Below are 22,445 nucleotides of genomic sequence, written 5' to 3' on the forward strand. Positions count from 1 at the left end.
AAACGTTTAACCAGTAGTATGTTTATTCATTTTTATACTGTGACTTAAATAATGACAAAACCTAAACAAGCAAGATTTTAGTTTTTTTTTAACAAATATGGAATCAATTGGACCTACGATTACACATTCTGCCGAAACATACTTGTTTAAATAAGAGGTGTACGAAACTAATTTTGTCTTCGCCCGTTTTGTTGAAATCGGATTAGCCCAATTGGGCCGTATGTCTCATCGCACTCTCGAAAATGAAATTTCGGTCAACTTAAACTAGAAACAAGGCCATTTTTCACGCTGCACGGAAGTGTTTTTGTCTTTTTAATATAAAAAAGTCACGTTTTGGAACTTCATGACGCTCCTTTCTGGAGCTGGTCAATGCATGCGCAGTAAATTTGTCCAAGATTTCGCGTTTCAAAATATGGCCACTCTAAACTCATATCTATTAGTCAGAAGTGCTTCGTTTTTTTTTACTTTATAACGAATAATGTGTACGCAAACTATTTCACTACTGCAACCTACCTAATTCCTGGTTAACCATTTATGATAAATATCCACTGTATTGTTTTGTCGTATCAGATAAAAATATTACATGTTGCAAATCCGGAGTCGGGTAAATAATACAAACATTAGATCCAATCGGAAAGGTCTCTATACGAATACACGTAAACTATTACAAATTGCACTGGGGGGCAAACTTTTGGAATAAAATAGTCACTTGCGAATGACCATAAACACCGCGAGCATCAATTTAACATGTGGATTTATTTTTAACAAAAAAATACCTATAAAAAGTTTTCCATTGTAAGTGTGTAGTTATACGAAACAACCCAAAGAATACCTATAGTTTACTTTTGGCAAAATAAAGGGCAATTTTCTGTCTAAATTAACAGGCGTTTTTTGAATGCTGGCTGCATTGAAGAAATTTCCCTTTTTAGAGAATTTTTTCTCGCTGAATGTTAGTGAGACACAATCCATCAAAACATGAACTTTAGACATTCAATTTTATTTTACAAAGAAATTGCAAGCTTTGCACTATGAAATACAGTAATGACGTATATCGTCCTTAAGCAACACGCACGGCACGTAGACGCGCATGACGTGCCTCATTTACTTCTAGGTCACCTCCCCTTTCTCCTTTCGATCTACTTTCAGTTTCATTTTAAATACGAAAGTGTATTATTGCGAAACCATTTCAATGGGTGTAGAGCCCTTTCTCCTTTCGATCTACTTTCAGTTTCATTTTAAATACGAAAGTGTATTATTGCGAAACCATTTCAATGGGTGTAGAGGCTCGCAGCAAAAACGATATCCCGTTTTATTAGTTCAGAACACTTCTCCATCTTGGCGTAGAGGTTCGGGTCGCCGATGACGCGCGCAGCATTTCTGACGTCACGGCAAGTCTCGTTGAGTCGTTGAATGGTGCGAACAATCACGCCTTTTTGTTCATACAACAAATGTTGTTTCAATAAAAATATTAATAAAAAGAAAGAAAAAAAGACAAAAACAGCAGAAAAACTGATGATGGCATGAGGCATTGTTGAAACGTCTGATAGCATGAGGCATTGCTGAAACTTCTGTACCTCGAAATGTCGATTTTATGGAATACAATGGCATTACTATTTTTATTGAAATTACTAAAAAAATACGTGTATTGTGTTCCAAAACAAAGGTTGCTTATTGGAAACGTTACGACAACTTTACGGCTAGATTTACCTTCTTGCACATCAGTAAGGTTTGTGATATCCTTGAAACTTGTCCCATTAGCCCATTCGTACACAACCTCGACCAAACCAAACTTAAGCTGGGTGACAAAATCGTCGACCGGTTGCCTAATTCCTTGCTCATATTGTGTTTGCCCAACAGACGTCGCAACTTCCGTAATGCGCTGTATCGCCTGGAATAACACGACGCATTGTTAGAGAAGTATTACAATAACATTGCATAATAGTGCAATATGACATATGTATTCGTAGCACAGCTGGATGTGCAAAGCAGTTCGAATATCTTTGTTGTTGAAAGGGTGTACAATGTACATGTGGAGTTAAAAACAGAGGGCACAAATTATTGTGAACACATTGTTGCTTGCTTGCTGTCATGTAATATTTTCTATTTATTTGCGTATTTTGTTTGGTATACACATAAAAGCAGTACGAGTTTTCGAAAAAAAAATACTTTCGCTATAAGAAAAACCTTTTTAACAAAACTTTATGTAAAAAGGTTTAAAACGACGCTGTAAAGACTTTATTTACTAATCAGATAACTAATATTAGAACCCGTTTTATTTGTAATTGTTGCAATAACATCAAGCGACTTCAAACGCATCGTATTGCTTGACATAGGTGATACAAGGTGCAGTGGCAATCATATGTTAATCACCTCCTTTAGCCTTGTTGTAAGCGTGACCTCTTCCATGTCTATCCTCTGCTGGAAGACAGCGCACGAAAGTAGTGCAACAATCTCTGCCGGTTCCAGACTGGAGAAGACGTTTTCGAACACAAGTTCTGTGAGTACGATTTCGTGGCTCGATATTTCACAAGCAACGCGGCCTTTGAGCTGAACAGCACCACCAGTGTCTATGTACCGAAGCTGCTTTAGTACCTGAAGAAAACGGAAATGGCTAAGAAAACAAAGACATATTTCTGTGATAAGTTTTGCTAACACGTAAATAAATAGTGCATTGTTACGATTTGGCGTGCTTACTGCACATACCAATTATATTTGCAAACTACATAAGATGTACTTTACAGAAGTAAAGGGCCGATTTAGACAATTAATGAACAACATACAAATAATTGACCTGGTATAAGAATACCTAGTTAAACTACGGTTGTAATAGAATTACTATACTATATTTTTGTCATGTTACTAGCAAATAACGACTTATGTATTATTTTTATGTATTATTTTTTTTAACTTTTTTAGCGAAACCCAGCATACAAATATGCACTTTACCTCTACTCTCTGTTGATATTCGGGCAACAGGTGTAAACTGGCTTCGCTCAGCAAAAATTTGATTTCGTTTAGTTCTCGCTTTATCTTTAGATAAGATTCAACTTCTAAAACCTTGAATAGAAAATGTCATTTAGGAATTTTCTTCGTTGTTCGTAATCGTTATTTTAGAAATATTACAGTAACCTATGGGTATTGTTAATGCAGTGTTTATAATATGGGTATTGTTAAATGCATGTAAATTAGTGGTGGTACGCATTTATCGATCGTATAGCGCCGCGTAGTTTTAATAAAGTTTTTTAGTGGGCTATAACCAACTGTTACTTTTTGTTCCACGTCAGGCGAATGTGGAAATGTTTAGCACTAACATTACGGACAACATAATATGTAATAGTGATAAGAGGCCACAGGCTTGTAGGACATTGGAATTTAGAGGTAAAATTTACAGGCATATAGGACATTTAATTTTAAGGAAATAGAGACCCAACATGTGTTACTAAATATGTCATACAAGAAGGCTAATAATGGCTACCGTGCAGTTAAGTTGCTTCGTGTCTCTCCAAGTTGATTAATTATCCCAGGGATGTCCAACCTTTTAGCAGAATGGGCCGCATTGCCACTTTAAAAATTTCGATGGGCCGCAAAATCTCTCAAATTAAAGGGGTGACGTCATAAGTTGCGTCATATCGTGACGTCATAAAACAATCTAACTTATAAACACCCGTTCTTCGAGAGTGAACTTATGCGCAAATATGCGAAAATTTAAGTTTTCACGTGTTTGGGCTGACATATTTCCTTAAAACGGTCCGGAAAAACACACATTCAGAAAAACAAACATATATTCGAAACAACTGTTTTTAATAAAGGTTACTGAAAGTGAGAATTAGTGGTGGGCCGCACGTAAATATCAGGCGGGCCGCAGGTTGGACATCCCTGAATTATCCAATTAGTAAAAGAAAAAAATATATACAAATGTGCCTCGTGTATAAAAGAATAAAATATGAATATTTTTAGACCAAAATTAACAGAAGTTACAATTAACTTGTGAAGAAGGTTGTACGTTGAGTCTGGAAATTGGTGTACCGAGAATTTGTCATCCAAGTTTTGGTAATTATAATTTTTTTATTAAAGGAACGAATGAAAGGAAAACCGTTTAGGGGTTCAAACCTATTTTTGAACATATTTAGTTTGAAACTGTTTGTAAAAGACATCAATGAATAAGTTCAAAGTTACTTACTTTAGTTATATAAATGTTTGGTGTCATTCACCTCAAGAAGGCGACTTGTGAAGGTCGTCGAAAGGTTACAGAACAAAAATAATTACGAGTGGAGCTGTTTTTGTTTACCATCATTTAAGTTGTATTTCGATACAACCACATATTGGAAACAATGAGACTATTTAAAACTTGTCAATTTATATTATTTTTACCTGTGATTTAAATCGCGGCAATGACGTGCAGCTGTACATAGAGCCAATCGAGTCCTCAATAGAACGCATGCGCATAACCTCTTCCACAAGTTCTAGTTGACTGATCCCAAGGTCACTTAAAAGGTCAACCGGGGTCAAACCCTCTGGGTTTGCTTCGACCAAACGCAGCAGCTCTTGGGTGGCAATTAAAACTGATTCATCGGGACGATCAGAACTGTATGTAAATTGAAAAAATATTAAACGCAAGAACATTTATTTGTTTAATTTCAAATGTAGAGGCAAACACTTTTGTTAAAAAGCGAAACAAACTGGTCCTTGCCTAAATCGTGGTATCTGTCTTCTGCTGTGATCAGCAATAATCCTATCCGCTGGAATTTTAAGTATTGTCGTGGTCGCGTAAGATATATCTTTTGCAGCAGCTTCAATAATAACCTGCAACGTAATTTTTTAATGAGCAAATTCACGGCAGAACTGCACAAAAAACAGGAAGTGCCTATCGCTGTTTCAAAACATTTGAAGTGCTTGCTTCGGTTTCTATACCCAAAGCCAAGTGGTAGTATTGGTACTCGCCGATACTAGAAGGTCATCGGTGCTCATCCGATACCAAATTAATACTTGAATTTCAGCCATGATTTGCGAGTCAACGCGATGATTATAGTATAAAAAGTAACCCTTTCAAAGGTTAGAAACTGTAGAAAACTTAACTTTTCAACGCTAAAGTAAGTTTTGCCTAATAAATAGCAAAAGTCGTCCTTTAAGCCAAGGTACAATTTTGTTTAACTTGATTGTTTTAAGCAGGGAAATGACGTCATTTGGTATCAGATCGGGATACTTTGTGTCAAAAATATGGGGTATCAGTATCGGAATAAAATGTGAAGTATCGGACAACCCTGCCTACTATATGTGGTGCCCTACTTAGTTAGACGTCACAGTTTTTTAAGCGACCAATGTACGGCTTACGATAAAATATGCTATGGGGTTACTCAAAGCCGACCTTTTGGTTAATATCCAACGAGGTTAGACAAAGCGCAATTGACAGCAATAGTTACGTAATACTGGCAGGAGTAACATTGTATTCTTAACAGCACGTATTTAAGCTGCTTTACAAATCTTATTGTAAGTACAACGGAAACATAACAAAACTGTACAACTTAAGCTATAGTGTTGGCTGAAAACAACCGAAACATAATTTTTGGCAACACTCCATTATTTTTTGTAGATTTGCATTACGATTTATTTCTGCGAAATGGCTTCAAACACCCATTGTTTTGTATTTTAACAATATGTAGTTTAATTTCTTATACCAATATCACAAAGTGTTTTAAATTAACTGTTGTTATGAGAAAACTTGAACATTTCAAGTTACGATTAAATGTGACGAAAAAAATAATTGAATAAATGCAAGCCCACCTGGCAAGCACGGTTCTCAGGCCTAAAGAGAGTTTTTCGCAAAAGAACATCAGGATGCCATTTGGTGGTATCATCGTGAATTGTTTCAACAGCACCTTCTTGAGTTAGCACAAGAACAGTAAAAGTCTTCTCCGCTTTGGACACATTTACCTAAAATCAACAGCAACAAAAGTATCAGCACTTATTTTATGAAAACGACGCTTTGAATAACCTATGCACTGAAGGTATTTCAATACTAAAAAAGGAACTTAAATATACATACCTTTGAACTATACTACTAGACTGCTAACAATATTACGTAATACAAAACAATATTACTTTTGGGTATTTGGGTGGGCAAACTGAAATTAGTGTGTCATTCAGTGATTTTTTTGTAAATATATAACTGATACAGAAAACAAAGATGTAACGACCAAACTGCCTGCATAGCATTAACGTCATGAAATCACCGCAGGCTATTGTTTTTTCAAGCTTCGTCTTGATTTCCGACAAATCTTTGTTTACCGAAAACACTTTCCGATTGGTTTACTCCGCTTTACGTTTTAAAAGTGTAAATTCTTCCAAAAAAAATGTACAGTTTGTTTATCACAGAGTTGTAGAAAAATTAGGATTGACAAGAGGTTTATCAGCAATGTTTTGCTATATCTGTAACGATTACGCTCAAGTTTATGCAGAATTTATGACTCATAGTCCAAAGCCAACTCAGTTTTTTTGGGTTATGGTTCTGTAGTTTCATAATAGAATTTTTTTATGAATTTTCAAGTTACATGGACCGTAAAGTAAGATTGTTTTGTCACAGTCGAAATATGGTTAGTTAACCTTCATAAGAACTTTGTATACTGTACCTTTAAGACAACCGCAATATGTTGATTATATTGCAAGCCACTGAGCACAACAACTCTTCCAGTTTGCATCATTCGAATTCCGACGTTACTAAGCAAAGTGGCTTTCTGCAAGCGGGTGCGAGTGTCGAGAAGTAGATGGCAGCTGTCCAAATATTGCTCGTAATCTGTCCTCGTGAGCAATTCGGTGATTTCGAACTGCTCACTTATGCATGTCTGTATTTAAATAAAACAACTCATGTAGAATAAAAAATCCAAACCAAAACATGCGTATACTATACTTTGAAATTAGCGACATCACATTGTCACAAGAAATTTTACAAAACAGTTGCCAAACCTCAGTCAACTGATAAACAAAGCTCAAGCCGAGGGCTTTTTAGTATTTTGTGTGAAACCGGTACTTTTTGCAGTAAAATTAAAACAATTTGATTAAAGCGGACACCTAGTTAACGATATAAAAGAGTTTGATAGTTTTTCACACCTCAATTAGTAAACAAATGATATCATAAGAGAGCAGTCATCCCCTCAAATTGCTTAGAAACCTGAAACTAATAAAATAAATGCATCATTACCCTTTTGAAACTTTTCGCGACCCTTTGAAACTTTCTCACAGAGCCTCAAAAGGAGACGAGTGAACTAGATCGTCGAAATTTTGTAGCATTATAGTAAATTCGGGCTCTATAGCATTGCAAGAGTCAGAGCTACACCCTTCTATAAACCAAAATATTTGAACCAGTCGACCACCTGCAGATATTTAAGGCGCTCTTCCTGAGCTTTAGAGTCCTTCCGTGCGTGAAACTCGGAAAAACTCCTCTTTAGAACTTCCTCAACGCGAAGCTGTTCCACGCGAAGGAGGTTGAGAATCATTCCGTAGGTGAGTCGGAATTGGGATTCCAGTTTGGTCGGTCTACCCAACATCATATGGTTCAACTCTGACGCTTCAGGAACATCGCCCTATTCAAGAAAAAATGTAACCTACTATATATATATATAGTCGTAATCAACAAAGGCGCGAACTTGTAATATGCTGTGATTTTAGTTAGTCGGAACTTTTCGGGTATATCGGACTTTTCGGGTATTAACCAAGCATAAAGATAAAATCACATACTGGTGCATTTTGAAATCACGCTTGCTTAAATGTCCTAATCAAATAAGGCCTGTTTTCAAGCTAAATTACTTCTGCTTCCCTCTTTAAGGCCTGATAGCAAAACAGGTTTCAATTTCGTGGCGTTTTGTTTATACAAAAACAACAATACCTTGCAAAGAACGATGACAGTGCCAGTAGAATCAAGGCCTCTTCTACCAGCTCTGCCAGCCATCTGAATATATTCACCTAGCAACCGAACAGTGGTTAGTCTAAGACAGTGAAAACTTCGCCTATGACAAAAAGGTTTGCCGCGTATCTTCGCTACAAGAACGTTTAAAAACATGAACGTTACTTCTTCATCGTCCACTTTAAAACAAAACTTTCCTACTTCAAACAAATAAAATATCACAACATGTTAACTACTTAATGGAAGAGTTTAAGTAACCTTTTTTTAGCAAGATTCTACATTGTGCATTTCAAACGGCTTCACCTGGTAGTAGGTTCCTCATTGCAGTCCCATCGTGCTTACGTATGCTGTCAAACACCACAGTACGAGCCGGCATGTTTACACCCATGGCAAACGTTTCAGTCGCGAACAAAAGCTACAAGATCAAAACAACAGATATAGCCTCAAAATATTTAGTAAGTGTAATATTTCCCAATAAGGAATGTAAGTACATAGTGTATATACTTCGCTATTCAAGACAAAAAGAAAAAACATTCAATAGGTTAGGTTTACATTTAGACATTGTACAAACCTTGACCAAGCCTTTGGCAAAAAGCATTTCGACAACTTCCTTGAGTATGGGAAGTATACCACTATGGTGCACGCCAACACCCCGCTCTAAAAGAGTTGCCATTTGGAGAACCTAGTTGGAGAATACACAGGTAAAATATAATTGGTGAAAAGTTCAGTAATGCAGAAAAACAAAGTTCCAAAAAAACGATAACTATAATAAGTTTTTTAACTTGGTAAACAACCATTCACGGCGGAAGAAAAAACAATTTAGTTACCATCTGAAAATGATACAGAGAAATAGCTTCATTTAATTGCAAACAATTAAAAGGGAATAAAATTGAGTGATCAAGTATTACCTGTGGTAACTTCCTGTCGGTACCCTTAAGTCGTTGGGCACACTTGTGAAAAAAAACGTGGATATCACTTTTCTCCGACGTGGAAGTCAAGTCGAGCGACTCAAGACGAGCCGCATTTTCGTCGCAGCGACGTCGGGAGAACGTGAAAGCGACAACGGGCAGTTGGTCTTTCTTTCTCAAGCGATTAATCAGGGATAACCAGATATTTTTGTCCTGAAAAAATCACGCAGGCTAACACTAAAAAAACGATCGTTGGAAATTTACAAAACCGCTTTTATAAGACAATTGACAAGTAAATTAGCCACAGTTAGCGAGAGTTAAGGACATACCGCAGCCATGTTGCCACCACGATGTTTTTTAGCACCAAAGGACTTGCTGTGTTTCGTGGAGCGTTCGTTCTTTGCCGCCACAGCCTTGTTGTAGCCGGGAGTAAGAAAACGACGGTTATGGTCGACCAGCAAAAAAATTTCGTCACTTGTTTTTGTACTATTGCCTGAAAATCCATTGAGTTGAATAATAATTACAGAAGAAACTACGGGCAGAAGTGAAGTCATAATATCACAGTTAGTGTTATATCAAATAAATTAACAAGTAGCGATTACTTCTTGAAATGTTTGGATCTCAGTGTGGAACGCTTTTAAACGTCGCGTTTGAAAAAAGTAACTTTATTATTTCCAATTTAAAATTATTTTTTTAAGTATTTTTTTAAATACAGGAAAGCGTACCAAAAGTTATTACCTTTTTAAATCCCTAAAGTGGTTTGTTTTGGCAATTAAAAAACATGTTATAATTTAATATATATAAATATATATTTTTTGCGTAGTTTACATTTACATCTATTTGGAAAAGACAAACGCCACGCCCTTAACTTGTACGGATTTTTTACGTAAAAAAGCGAGCCCTCTGTAAAAAAATCCATTGAGTTGAATAATAATTACAGAAGAAACTACGAGCAGAAGTGAAGTCATAATATCACAGTTAGTGTCATATCAAATACATTAACAAGTAGCGATTACTTCTTGAAATGTTTGGATCTCAGCGTGGAACGCTTTTAAAAGTCGCGTTTTAAAAAAGTAACTTTATTATTTCCAATTTAAAATTATTTTTTTTAAGTATTTTTTTAAATACAGGAAAGCGTACCACAAGTTAGTACCTTTTTAAATCCCTAAAGTGGTTTGTTTTGGCAATTAAAAAACATGTCATAATTTAATATATATAAATATATATTTTTTACGTCACAGTTTACATTTACATCTATTTGGAAAAGACAAACGCCACGCCCTTAACTTGTACGGATTTTTTACGTAAAAAAGCGAGCCCTCTGTAGCAATCATATTCAAATCTATTTTAGTCATACCGGTGTAAAGGTAGTGCTCGAGAGGCACGGGTCGTTTCAGGGTGCTAATCACGTGCATCTTCTTGCGTTTAATTTTTCCCACCCAGTTGGCGAACTCCATCGTGTTTGGAACTGTGGCGCTAAGAAGAATGACGTTGCAATGGTCGGGAAGCATTATCAGGACCTCTTCCCAAACCACTCCACGCTAAAGGAAAACAAAGTAAAAATAAAACCAACAAGCAAAACATAAAAATGAAGATAATTAACTGTGGCCAGCCGACTATTAAATTATTACTTTAAAAGTTTTATGTTCGAAGTTTTTGCTGTGTTGATCTATGAAGAATCGGTGTTCGTCGAACTGTTTGTGTTTTTTAGCCTTAATGTGGCCTAAGTATGTCTTAGTCCACTTCGAAGACGAATTTCTAACGATAAACTTTAATAAAAAAATGTTATTACATATATTCATTGTGTTTTACGTGTTTGCATCCCTGATAAGCAAATGCCAATTAATTATTTTAACTTTTTGGAAGGTTAAAATTCGGAATATTAACATTTTGCCTTTCATAAAAAAATAATCACAGCGCATTCTGTTCGAAAAGCCTTTTGTTTAAAACAGAAGCTTCAGAGTTCAGAGGGAAAAAAGATGAATTAGTTAAGAAATCCATCTTTTATACTTCACTATGCATTTATATTTGCTATACTTTTTATATAACATAGTATTTTTGATAGTGATCTTTTACACTTTATCATATGGGATCGTGTGTCCCTTAACAAATTGTAAAAGGTTCGTAATGCAAATTATCTTAAACGTTTGAGAGCCACTGAATGTGACACATGAAGCTATAGCAACGACAGGTTGTAATTTGAATTGAGCTTTCAAATTTGGAGTGAAAGCGTTGCGCCTTATCTACCTCGGCATCGTTGATGTAATGCACTTCGTCAAAAATAACCCACTCGAGATCCCGAATTACATCGGATCCATTGTACAACATCGATCTGCAAATTAAAAAAACGCTTTCGTTTACGAGGAACGAAACTGAAAAAAAAACACAGAAATCAAACAAAACGTCATGTATCGCTGCGTTTTTTATAAAAAATGGCTACACTAGAAACAATTTCGCATTTAAACCATTTTGGCGTCTTTAACGTAACATAAAGTACAAATGTTTTGCGTCTCACCGATTACCTCAGCGACCAGCGTCATTAAATTATGTTCCTCTAAAACAGTGGTTCTTAAACTTTTTGAGACACGCCCCCCTTTTACAGTTTTAACAAAACTCGCGCCCCACCTTGTTTCAAAATTAAAAAACATAAGCATAACAGCAATTTATTTCCAGGTTAGTTGCATTAATGCGAAGGATGTAACTGTTTTTTGGATACCAATTGTTTAATTTGAGTATTAGTAGCAGGGAAATATCACTTCGCCTTAATGTTTAGTCAGTATCACAGAGTTTGTAAATTTCTCGCGCCCCCCTTGTATACCTCACACGCCCCCCAAGGGGGGCGCGCCCCCAGTTTAAGAACCACTGCTCTAAATCCAATCAACCTTCCAAACCTTGCTTGAATAGCAAACGGTTTACAAAAAACGTATTAACCTAATTAATGTTACTCTGTCATTGCGGGCAAAAGAGTTGTTTACAATTTACGTGAAACACTGTGGGACGAATAAATAGAGTTTCCCTTGTTTACAAACGACTGTCCTATTTTTACCTTTCACAACAATCGAGGTAACGTTACTAAAGTAAATGTTTTACTTGAGATTTCTGTCATACACACTCGGCTATACTAGACGAATTAAAAAATGAGAGCTATAATTTATGTTGAATGTTATACATGACGCGATGGGCAAGGTTGACCATCTAAATACCGTGCAAACTACATTTCAGCAGGACTTAAGTATTACCTGAGGATTTCTGTGGTCATGATCAAACAGAAAGCGTCAGGATTGATTTGTACGTCACCAGTAACTAGGCCAACGTCACCAATCGTCTGTTTAAAATCCCGAAATTTCTGGTTTGACAAAGCTTTAATGGGGCTAGTGTAAATCACCCGTGTTACGTGTTTAGCGCTCAACGCTATCGCATATTCGGCCACAACTGTTTTGCCTGTAACAAAAAGTCAATAAAATTGTGTAAGAGAAGGTTACGGTAAACATATACATACTCCGCATTTTATATTTTCTAATTGTGGCATCATGTGCTTCACTTTCTGGTTTTTACAAGAAGTTATCCGAATGTTTCTCACACGCAAGGATCCGCGGGCCCAGTTTGACATCCACAACTAAATTAGGATAATGTGCAAACATTTTTGGCAACTTCGGAGTTAAATTAGCTTAAACAGAAACCGGTTGCAAATTAAGGAATCCATTTTCAAAACAAAACTAAAGTTTGCTGCAATCTTGCTTTGAGTAATATTGACTTACTCTATTAAGGGAAAGGGTATGCTGACAAACTAGGTCGATTAGTTGCACCTGTATGAATTTTTGAGTGTAACTTGACCAGAGACCGTAAGTTTTACTTTCTCAAAAAGGCACTTTTACATGTAAAGTACTATCTTGTGGTTCAAACGGCATTGCATTACTTTATAGAGGAATCGAAGGAAAACTAAAACGCAATAAATGCGAACCACCGGCCGGTCGAAAAGAGTGGCGAACGTCACAAATGTACTTTAAAATCTAATGGTGACATCAACCTTAAATTGTGCGCAGAAGCATTGGTATTGGATTATTATTATCAACAGGAGTGAATCATAGTCGAAACTCTCAGTCACACCTGCAGACGTATGTGCGGCCACAAACACGCACTGGTGGTTTTCCAGCTGGAGGACGGCTTGCTTTTGGAATGTGTCCAGTTCAAAAGGCCACTGTAGGTAAAAAAATGCAAAATGTATTTTTGTTAATAAATAAAACATGGGGCTTTTTGTAATTCAACGTACCATATTCTACCTGATGGTTCCTTATCTTCTCAAATATAAATAGTGGGCTATATAAAATGTCACAATTATACTGTTTGGCTACATTTAAATAACTGTATAGTTCCGACTAGATGTAGAGAAATCAAGATTGTGCAAAACATACACGTGTAAATGTGGCTCACTGCCCTGTGCATTCCCACTAATTGTTTAAATAACATTGTATTCTCTATGGCACCAGAGGTGCGTTTGCATTACAAAGTTGCATACAAGCAAATTTAAAAAAAAATACTGACCTCACGAGCCATGTTTGGCACTTTTTTATGAAAGTCAACAATTTGATTAGTTATATCAACCTTCTCTGCCCATACTTCATCCAAAACCGTTCTTTGATTAAAAAAATAAGTTGTAAACAATATTAAAGAGAATTTGACCAAATAACAAGTCCCAGTCAAATCTTCGAAAAATAACCTTTGGACAAGTCTAGTATTTTGCAAATAATAACAAGTCAAAGTCCCAGTCTAAGTCATCAGTTCCCCAAGTTAAGTTCCACTCAAGTCTTGTGATAGCAAGTTAACAAGTCATTTACATAAAAATAAACCGTCAAATCATTAAAATTGGTAAAAATGTCACAATATAACAAAAAGCAATATATATCTAGCAAATAGTTTTCTGTGCAGTATTTTAGATAAACAACTCAGTTTTATTAAAAAATATGAAACACTTATCCTAACTCAAATTTGTCTAAAATACTTAAAAGTTAAGTCAAGTCATTTTAAAAGAGTGTCTTAGGTGCACTTAAGTCAGTATTGTTAACTTTCACAGTTTAGTTTAATAGTCAGTAGTTAGTACGGTGAAATACTATTAAAAAGCTTCATATAAAAAACCTTTTAGTTTGGAAACTTTCAATTTCACAGCTTTGGTTGTTGCTAACTTCTTGCTCTTTCTGTTGCGGAAGCAGTATCTCAAGGTTAAGGTTTGATGGCATCTCACCCTTACTTTGATCAACATCCTGAACATAAACCCAATATTATAATAAATGAATAAAATGGTAAACGTTACACACTATTTTACATATTAAATGTAAAAATGTACTTAACTTTACAGAACTATGCTAAACACATATGATGACAAATTACCTTTAAGTTATTTAGTTCACTGTCATCAGTGGATTTAAAAATGTCAGCAAACTCGTTTTCTTCCAACAGGTCATTCATGTTTAAAACACCAGACATTTGAGGCTCTGAATCAAGTATTGGCAATATATTATTAAATGTTTTATAAAACAATATAAAAATTACTTTTTAATTTATTGAAGTTGATTCCATTGTCAAATCCAGGTGGGCAATTCTTTTGGTCTAAAATGTATGCAAAGCGTTCATAGCAACTTAAAATATCCACAAATTACAGGTATAACAATTATAACATTATGACGAATAATAATATATAGTTTTGTTTTCTCTTTCTTATAAGGGGGCTATACTAAACTGTGCCTATATTCCTATATAAACTCATAATTAAACTGGCATAGTGCATAAAGTAAGACATACTAGAGGTAAATTCAAATGATTGGTCATTAGCCCTTAGAAGTTGGTTTACTCTTTCTTCATCCATTCCTCCTAAAAGGTAACCTCTATTAAATCTCTGAACACATAAACGTCCAACATAAAGTTAAATATCTAACCTGGCCAAAATGGATAGTTTGTTGTTTTTCCACGAATGGAATCTGCTGGGGAACCAGGAGCTCGAAATAAAGAGCATGAATTGTTTACTGTCAAAATGGACCCACACTTATTGTTTTCTTCAAAAAAATCGAGCATTTTTCCAGTGGTGGCATTGCGGTTAACCTACACAAATAATAAACAATCAATGAAAAAGCTTAGTTTTAATGTTACAACAGCTAAGGTAAATCATAGGCTTTCTAAATTCAAAGTATATCAAAAATCCAATGTGTAGTAGCTTACTCGGACTGATGTTTGCAGAGGACAGTTTTGAATCGCAAATAAAGAGGGTATGTCATTTTCTTTCAACCATAACCTGTTTCAATAAATATAAATTAGTTTTTTCTACAGAAACTTTCTACTAAATTCCAGTACCACCTTTGAGTGTGTTTGGGATGATGGATGTCATCTATTTCTAGATTTTCTAAAAATGTTTCGTGAGCCCAATTGTTTACAGACTTCAGAATAGGGGGAGAACTAACAGGTAACACACTGCTAGGATCGCAGATAGCTTCTTGTGATAACCTTTGATCACTAACAATAGAAAAACCGCCAGCCTCGTCAAGGTCCATCAACTTAAAATTGAAATCTATTGAAAAACAAATTCAAATTGTGTACTTGTTTAAATATACCAAAACCTAATGCAATTATTAGGATTAATGGTTTAAAAGTTTTCTTGTACTTTTTATACAATGTAAGATCGGTAATAGTTGATATGGAAGCTCAGTAATAAACAAAAACATGTGTAAAATAAAACTTTTAAAGCACAAGTTTACATATGATTAGTAATTTTAAATATTTAAAAAACTATTGTGAGAATATTTGTTAAGGCAAATCCTTAACAAATTAGCACATATTTGATTACAATTTGGATGTACACCTAAAGACAGACTATCTGAATCATCGATGAATTCCTTTCAAAATAAAGAATTTCAATAAATAAAAAAGTAAGTCTAGGGCATACGCTTAGTTAAATCTTGTTCACAAAACGTACTTAGATAAAGATATATTTATATATAAAATTAATTAGATCACATATTTGATTTTGAAAATAATATTACTCATTGACTTAACATACTATACCATAACTGCCCATTGAACTTGGTGTCTTTTCGTCAAGAGGCATCATGAACTTTCAAAAATGTCAGAACTATGAAAACAATGTGTTTCATTTTTAATGCAAACAGAAACATTAGGATTTACTGTTTATAACAAGCATAATTACATGAATGTGCATAGCAAAACCAAACTATACATCAGAGTATGATACCGCTTGTGACAATGAAGTTACAAATTGTTAAGTGATGGTGGTAAGCAACATGGTGGTAAGAAACAAACAATTTTAACAGAATTACTTTAAGAAAATTGCTAAACAGAAAATTAGAATATTGTGTCATATTATATTGTGTCCGCATTCAAACAACTGTGCTGGAACAAGCAGTTACATGATACCAAACAGTTGCCTGAGGCATGTTTCTCTCAGTAAAACTACTTGACTTGTTTGGAAATATAAAATTTACTTCAATTCATCTGAATTCACTTGTAATTACAAAGCAATGCAGCCGAGACAGTACAACATAGGAAGTCAAATACTTCCTATTATTCTCAGAAGTACATGCAAGATACATTCAATACCACTTAGTTTATTCAGTGAAATTAAGCAAACAAAATTTTCTCGATCCAAAATATTAGCTAATGCCATTTACGGATCAAAAGTAAGTTATTATACCTCAGACATTTTAGTGTATTAGATGAAGTCGGGTGCAAAATTATTTTAATGTGTAGATAAAATTAGAAGTTTGTAGTTATTTGGGACTAGCCTATGTAAACACAGCAACTATGTTAAGTGTTAGAGCATTTTTAGTCATATGTTATAGTCATATGAAGGGCAACAACATTAATGAGGGTCCTAGACCCTGATTGCTCTCAAGAACTAAAATATACTTTCACTTAGCAAAACAATTACAGAACTGAAATAAATAGTATATTTTTAAAAATATTTCTGTTAATTCTATATCATTTTAGGTATATCCATTTGTTGTTTGCTTTAGCTTTAAAAATGAATTTAGTTTCAATAATTGTATTTGGAGTGATTTTAATAATAGCAACTCCTGCTAACATGGAGCAGGGTCAAAATATGAAAGACTTCACACGACTCTTAAAGAGTTTTTCAGCAACACTATATAAAAATATATTAAAATCAAATGAAAAAAGCAACAATATAGTATTTTCTCCTTTCAGGTAAGTGGCCAATTGTCCAACTTTATAATGTCTAAAACATATATTTACCATTACTTATAAAATAATAAATAAATGCTATAAGCCAAAATTGCTATGAAGAATAAATTTAAAATGTAAAAACTAATATTGAGGTTTTTCTAGATTTTAACTTTATATTATGAAAATATCATGACAAAAAATGTTTACACAATATTCTAAAATATGAAAATAGCACTATAAAATTGTAATCTGTTTTTAGTATAACCCAAGCATTAGGAATGGTTCTAGCAGGTGCACAAGGTGACTCATACTTTCAAATTCAAAGAGCATTGGGACTTACTGATATGGATGATTCTAGGATACAAAATCTTATGAAGTATGCTTATAATATGGTACCTATCATATGTTAAGAATCAAACTTGTTTTTCAAAATTTGTTTTCCCGATAAGTGATTTACCAAAAATAAACAGAAGGATTTGAATCCTAAGAATCGGATATTCTACTTTCAACAATTCGAATTAAACTATAATTTTATATGTTGCAAAGTTTAAAAAAGGTTAGTGAAGGTAAAGCTAACTTACATTACATTATTTTACAATGATAAGGACAGTTTGCTTCATGTAGTTACATGCTGTGTACAGTCAATCACAAAGTATTGTGCAGTAGTAACACTGTACTATTTTGGATTCAGAACTTCATTAAATAGCTAGTCGAGCGTGTAACAAAGTACACAGTTAAACACAACCATGTTTTTTAATATCCACGGTGTAAATACATTTGTAATTTTTGCAAAATAAGTGCTCAACTATTTTTTTCAATTTTGTTATATGAAGTCCTACTAGGTTTAAAAAAAATCACATTCAAAAATCATCCCAAAAAAAGCCCAAATATTGAAATTCATTTAAGAATGTTAATGGGTTAAATAACAATTTAAGTTAAGAAAACAATAACGAAATAGCGCTTACATAAGATACATTTTGGTAAGTAGAGGGTATTCTATATGAAGGTGATGTTTTTATGTTCTAGACAAGCCATGTGGTGTTTAATACTATAGGTATTTATTACAATATTTTTAAAGCTAAAATCATTCACTTGTTTGTAAAAGAATGCTTTATCTTAATTTTTTTTTTAATAGAAAACTATACTTTAATGCCATTGAGAGACCGACAGGACAACGGCTAATTATGACAAATGGAATGTTCAGTACAGAAGATATTAACATTACATCTTCATACATTAGTCAATTGATAAATATATACAGATCAGAAATGTTTCAAGTTGATTTTAATCAAGCTTCAGAAGTATCGAGAAGGTAAAAACATTTCGCACAAAAAATCTGGTGTCACTTTATGTTTGTTTTTGTGTGATAACAAATAGAATGAACTAAGAGTGCAATATACTTTTACCTGCAGCTGAAATTCTTTAAGGTTCATTTCCTTTTAATTCACAGTTATTACACTTTACCTGTTCATTTTAGAATAAATTCCTGGGTGAGCAACAAAACAGAAAATTTAATACAAGACCTTGTTCAAAGTGATCAAATTAATACAGCAACGAGATTAGTATTGATAAATGCACTTTATTTTAAGGCAGAGTGGCAAAAAAATTTTTTGAACAATGGTGTAAGTATAAACTTGCTATATCTTTTAGAGTGAAAGAAAGCAAATAAATTTAAAGTTGTCTACCTAAAATTTTATATAAGTCAGCAAACAAGACGTAATTTATGTTAATTTACATCAGTATCAAATTGGCTAATAATATATTTTTAATATGTCATAAAATGACTTGTAGTAAAAAGTAAACAAATTATTCAAAGTAAATATTAATGAATTTCAGATGTGTCCCTTTTTCTTGAATAGTACTGTAATCAAATATGTTGAGTGTATGAAATGGGCTGGTGAAATAAAAGTGTTGTTTGACCAAGACACGGACATGCACTTTGTAGCTTTTCAATACAAGTCAAGCAAGTCTAAAACATCATATTTGATAATTGGATACCACACTGATGGTGGTAAGCTTTAAGATAACTAACAGAAAAATGTGGCATGTGAGACAATGTTTTGGAACAAGACAAAAAACTCTCTTTAATTAATTTATGATTGACAGAACATTTATTTAATTTTTTATGTAAAATAATCAGTATACATTGAGAATTGCAAAGTTTAGTAATTAATTAACACTACCCATTTGCAAATAATATATACATATATAAATAAATAAACTGAAAAAAATATTTTGTTTAGTATTATTTTTTTGCAGACGCTAGAAAAATGAAATAATATAACCAAAACAGTTTGTTAATTTGTATGTTATTTATTCAGATATTGACACTTTGACAACCAAGACACAAGATGTTTTAAAATACTTCAATTTAAACAAAAAATATAATCAAAAGTGGATACCTCGAAAGGCTAAAATAACAATTCCGAAGTTTAAATTTGAGGCAACAACTAATTTAAAGCAGGTGAGATCATTAACAAGGGTTTTTACATATAAACAATAACATCACAGCTTGATACAAAAAATCCTTTGACATAACATTACTACAATCCTTGGCCTCACCTTGACAGTATTTCTGTTGCTAAACTTATTCTAAATTATATCACTTTATTGTTGGAACAGTTGAGTTGATGCATTTAATGACATTCTACCTTCAAATGAAGTTAATGGTAACCTTTACTTGTTAAAACCACAATAACATTTTTTTAAAGTTTGATATACAAACCAAAACAATGTATATACAAATAAGTTTGAAACTATTGGCGGTACGTCCAAGCAAATTGTTAAAAGACTAAATCAGTGTCTGGATTAGTACAAGATAAAACAATATTCCACATCATGCCTGGAATAAAATATATATTTGTTATAATCATATTTCATTAGCAAATTATTTAGTGAAAAAATATTTAATGCTGCTCAATCAGGAACTGCTCAAGCTATCCATTGCACCAAGGTTTGATAACGAAGTACAGTTGTACATTTTACCAAAAATTTTGGTACATTTTACCTAATTTCGACAAACAACGAATTGCTAAATGATAATAAATGAAAGTCTATATTTGTTTCTTGGGCAAGGTATTAAAACAAACTGCTGTGAAAGGAATTCAAAAAGGTCACAAAGCTATACAAAAGCTAATATGGGATTTATTATGTAATATAGACAATTTAGCCCTATAATAACAAGAAACAACTAAAATGTTTTCAAAGATAAGTAAATGATGTGGGCAGTAGAAGTATTATGTTTTTTCAAGTACATGCTGTCTACAGAACTATCAAAAAATGTAACTCCTATTGATGTATATGTTTTTGGATAGATTTTGAAAAACATGCGCGTTCGGGATATATTTAATGAAAATCTAAGCAACCTGCAAGGAATCAGCAACGAAGAACTTTATATTTCAGATATTTGGCATAAAGCCTACATTGAAGTGAACGAAAATGGTATGTAAAAAAACATTAAATGATTGGCTAATAAATGACAGCTAGCCGTTCAGCAGATATTAAAATGAATAACTTGTAAAAACAGCTATAGCTAAGAAAAACATGTGTTGGTTTTTATGATTTTATCACAACAAACCACAATAATAAATAAAAAACGCACAAATAAATAAAAAACTTAAATGTAAGGTAACAAAAACAGTTTTTGATGACAAGTTTGCCTGTGAAATACCAATGATTCAACTTGATAAGAGACCATATTTAGCTCCAAATGATGTTTTCATTAGGGCCGGACAAGGTTTTGCTCGCATACAAATTTGGTTAACATCTAACTTGCATTAAAACTTCAACAATGGCAACACATTTTAATTTTTTTCACAAGGCTACTTTTACTTTACAGGAACAAAGGCAGCGGCAGCAACAAGTGTTTCTGTTGCAGCTCGTAGCAATGTGACTCCACTTATTCTTAATATAACTAAGCCATTCGTCTTTGCTATCTACAATGAATTTGCTAACATGTTTACTTTTGTTGGAAAAGTTGCAGACCCAGCATCTAAATAAATAACATCGTTGTAATACAAAAACTTATTGTGTATAAACTCTTCAACAAAAACATGTTTAGAGCATAATGGTTGGAGGTTAAAAAAAACAAAAATACATGTTTGATTCGAATAAAAAAATGAATTGTTTGTGATTCTACCCATAACATATCTGGTATGTTATAAAAGTGAAAAATAAATTGAATATATAATCTTTAAATTATCATATACAATATTGTAAAAAGTTTAGTTTGTTTTATAGATTCTGTTACCATACATTTTAGTGCTTCACATGGAAGCCTAGATAAGAATATATAATTACATACAACACTGTTTGCATGTTATTATATGCAGTTGTTGTTACAAAACCAAAACAATGTACATTTAATCTTCAGTGCTATTTACAAATAAAACAATGTACATTGAGTGTGCAATGATATTTACTTATACAATTTTTACTTATGGTTTATGATATTTCTATCAACATGCCATAGAACAGGTAGGAAAGGCAAAGGAAACAATGTTTTTAAAGACAGGGTGGCAACAAACAGGAAACTTTAGAGCCCACCAACTAAATCAAAATAGGGATGTTCAAAACAGAATACTGCATCCCAAGATATTCCATAAATCTCAGTTTGTAACAGGTAATTGGAATGGCTAAAATTTATTTAAAAAAAACTTGTTTTAACATGGAATGTTGCTCGTAATTTGTATCTACAAAAGTATCAAGTAAAAGCTTCCTTTTATTGTGGTCATGTGATGAGATGTCAGCATATTTTCTAGCAACAACTATTTTTAATGTTATGATACCCCTGTTGTAATCATTACTCAGTTTTAAGGAAATGTTATTGGTGAGCGGTGGCCACCTATAATGTCAGGTGCAGACATTTTTTCAATAGTAATACAGAATAGGGTATTGTCCTTTACAGAATATTATTTCTATGCACAAAAGATCAAGCAGGCTGGCAGAATCTTGCTAGCCTTCTGGTGACAAGCATTTTTGGCATAAACTCTTCGGCTTTTTGGTTGTGCCCAAAAACTTAAATGATGTGTTCGTCAAAGGAATGTATTAACCTTGCCATGTTTAGGCGATAAACAAGATTATTAAGAAGTAAACAAATTATAATAAAGTTGCCCCGTAGGCACAAAATTTTGTTGTGACACAAATAAATACATATGGGCTATTTTGAGTTTACGTAATTAAAACAGTCAAAAATATAGTTTAAGCCTTAGATTGAACAGCATGGCCTAGTACATCCTTGTTATGCCCATATGTGGTACATCCTCGTTATGCCCATATGTGAATGTTATACCTGTCTATTTAACAGGAATGGCGACTATCATGATTGCTTTTTTAACTTAATAAGAAGTATTTGCCAAATCAAGTAAAACTGCAAATACATAACAGTTCTATCGAAATTTAGTACTTTTTAAACTAATAAACAATCTATATGCCAAACACTGGCTTTTCCCTGC

General features: G+C 33.5%; 2 protein-coding genes across 3 annotated transcripts; one reads left to right on the forward strand and one right to left on the reverse strand.

Annotated features, from left to right (window-relative positions):
* Positions 1-978: 978 nt before the first annotated feature.
* Positions 979-22,153, reverse strand: LOC146132946 (superkiller complex protein 2-like). Of its 2 annotated transcripts, none has more exons than XM_083396837.1 (28): positions 18,399-22,153; positions 15,856-15,922; positions 15,151-15,361; positions 15,016-15,088; positions 14,736-14,898; positions 14,602-14,670; positions 14,353-14,409; positions 14,191-14,294; positions 13,939-14,063; positions 13,348-13,438; positions 12,913-13,003; positions 12,045-12,246; positions 11,053-11,137; positions 10,163-10,346; positions 9,135-9,298; positions 8,806-9,018; positions 8,469-8,579; positions 8,201-8,312; positions 7,880-7,956; positions 7,368-7,577; positions 6,627-6,839; positions 5,782-5,931; positions 4,691-4,803; positions 4,372-4,585; positions 2,947-3,057; positions 2,371-2,592; positions 1,708-1,888; positions 979-1,429 (listed from the first exon to the last, which is right to left on the reverse strand). In XM_083396837.1, the coding sequence occupies exons 2-28, from the start codon at positions 15,899-15,901 to the stop codon at positions 1,269-1,271; spliced, it is 3,753 nt and encodes a 1,250-aa protein (XP_083252963.1). In that variant the 5' UTR covers positions 15,902-15,922; positions 18,399-22,153; the 3' UTR covers positions 979-1,268. The 2 variants fall into 2 exon arrangements, with proteins under 2 accessions (XP_083252963.1, XP_083252964.1); XM_083396838.1 differs by having other exon boundaries at positions 15,851-15,922.
* On the forward strand, positions 16,779-21,395 carry LOC146132947 (leukocyte elastase inhibitor-like). Its single transcript, XM_083396840.1, has 8 exons — positions 16,779-17,013; positions 17,252-17,368; positions 18,128-18,304; positions 18,470-18,614; positions 18,829-19,003; positions 19,314-19,456; positions 20,307-20,433; positions 20,831-21,395. Exons 1-8 carry the CDS (start codon positions 16,832-16,834, stop codon positions 20,989-20,991), a joined length of 1,227 nt encoding a protein of 408 aa, XP_083252966.1. The 5' UTR covers positions 16,779-16,831; the 3' UTR covers positions 20,992-21,395.
* Positions 22,154-22,445: the final 292 nt, after the last annotated feature.

Source organism: Ascidiella aspersa, chromosome 9 (assembly GCF_963924565.1).
Source record: "Ascidiella aspersa chromosome 9, kaAscAspe10.2, whole genome shotgun sequence".
Lineage (NCBI taxonomy): Eukaryota > Metazoa > Chordata > Ascidiacea > Phlebobranchia > Ascidiidae > Ascidiella > Ascidiella aspersa.

Bases quoted from the DNA above. Each gene is read 5' to 3' on its own strand.
- LOC146132947 (XM_083396840.1), top strand. From the start codon at position 16,832: ATGAATTTAGTTTCAATAATTGTATTTGGAGTGATTTTAATAATAGCA. The intron at 17,369-18,127 runs GTATGCTTATAA...TTTTTTTAATAG, and splicing joins AGGATACAAAATCTTATGAA to AAAACTATACTTTAATGCCA. The intron at 19,004-19,313 runs GTAAGCTTTAAG...TTATTTATTCAG, and splicing joins TGGATACCACACTGATGGTG to ATATTGACACTTTGACAACC.
- LOC146132946 (XM_083396837.1), bottom strand. From the start codon at position 15,901: ATGATGCCTCTTGACGAAAAGACACCAAGTTCAATGGGCAGTTATG. The intron at 9,019-9,134 runs GTATGTCCTTAA...TGATTTTTTCAG, and splicing joins GTGGTGGCAACATGGCTGCG to GACAAAAATATCTGGTTATC. The intron at 1,430-1,707 runs GTAAATCTAGCC...ATGAACAAAAAG, and splicing joins CCTTACTGATGTGCAAGAAG to GCGTGATTGTTCGCACCATT.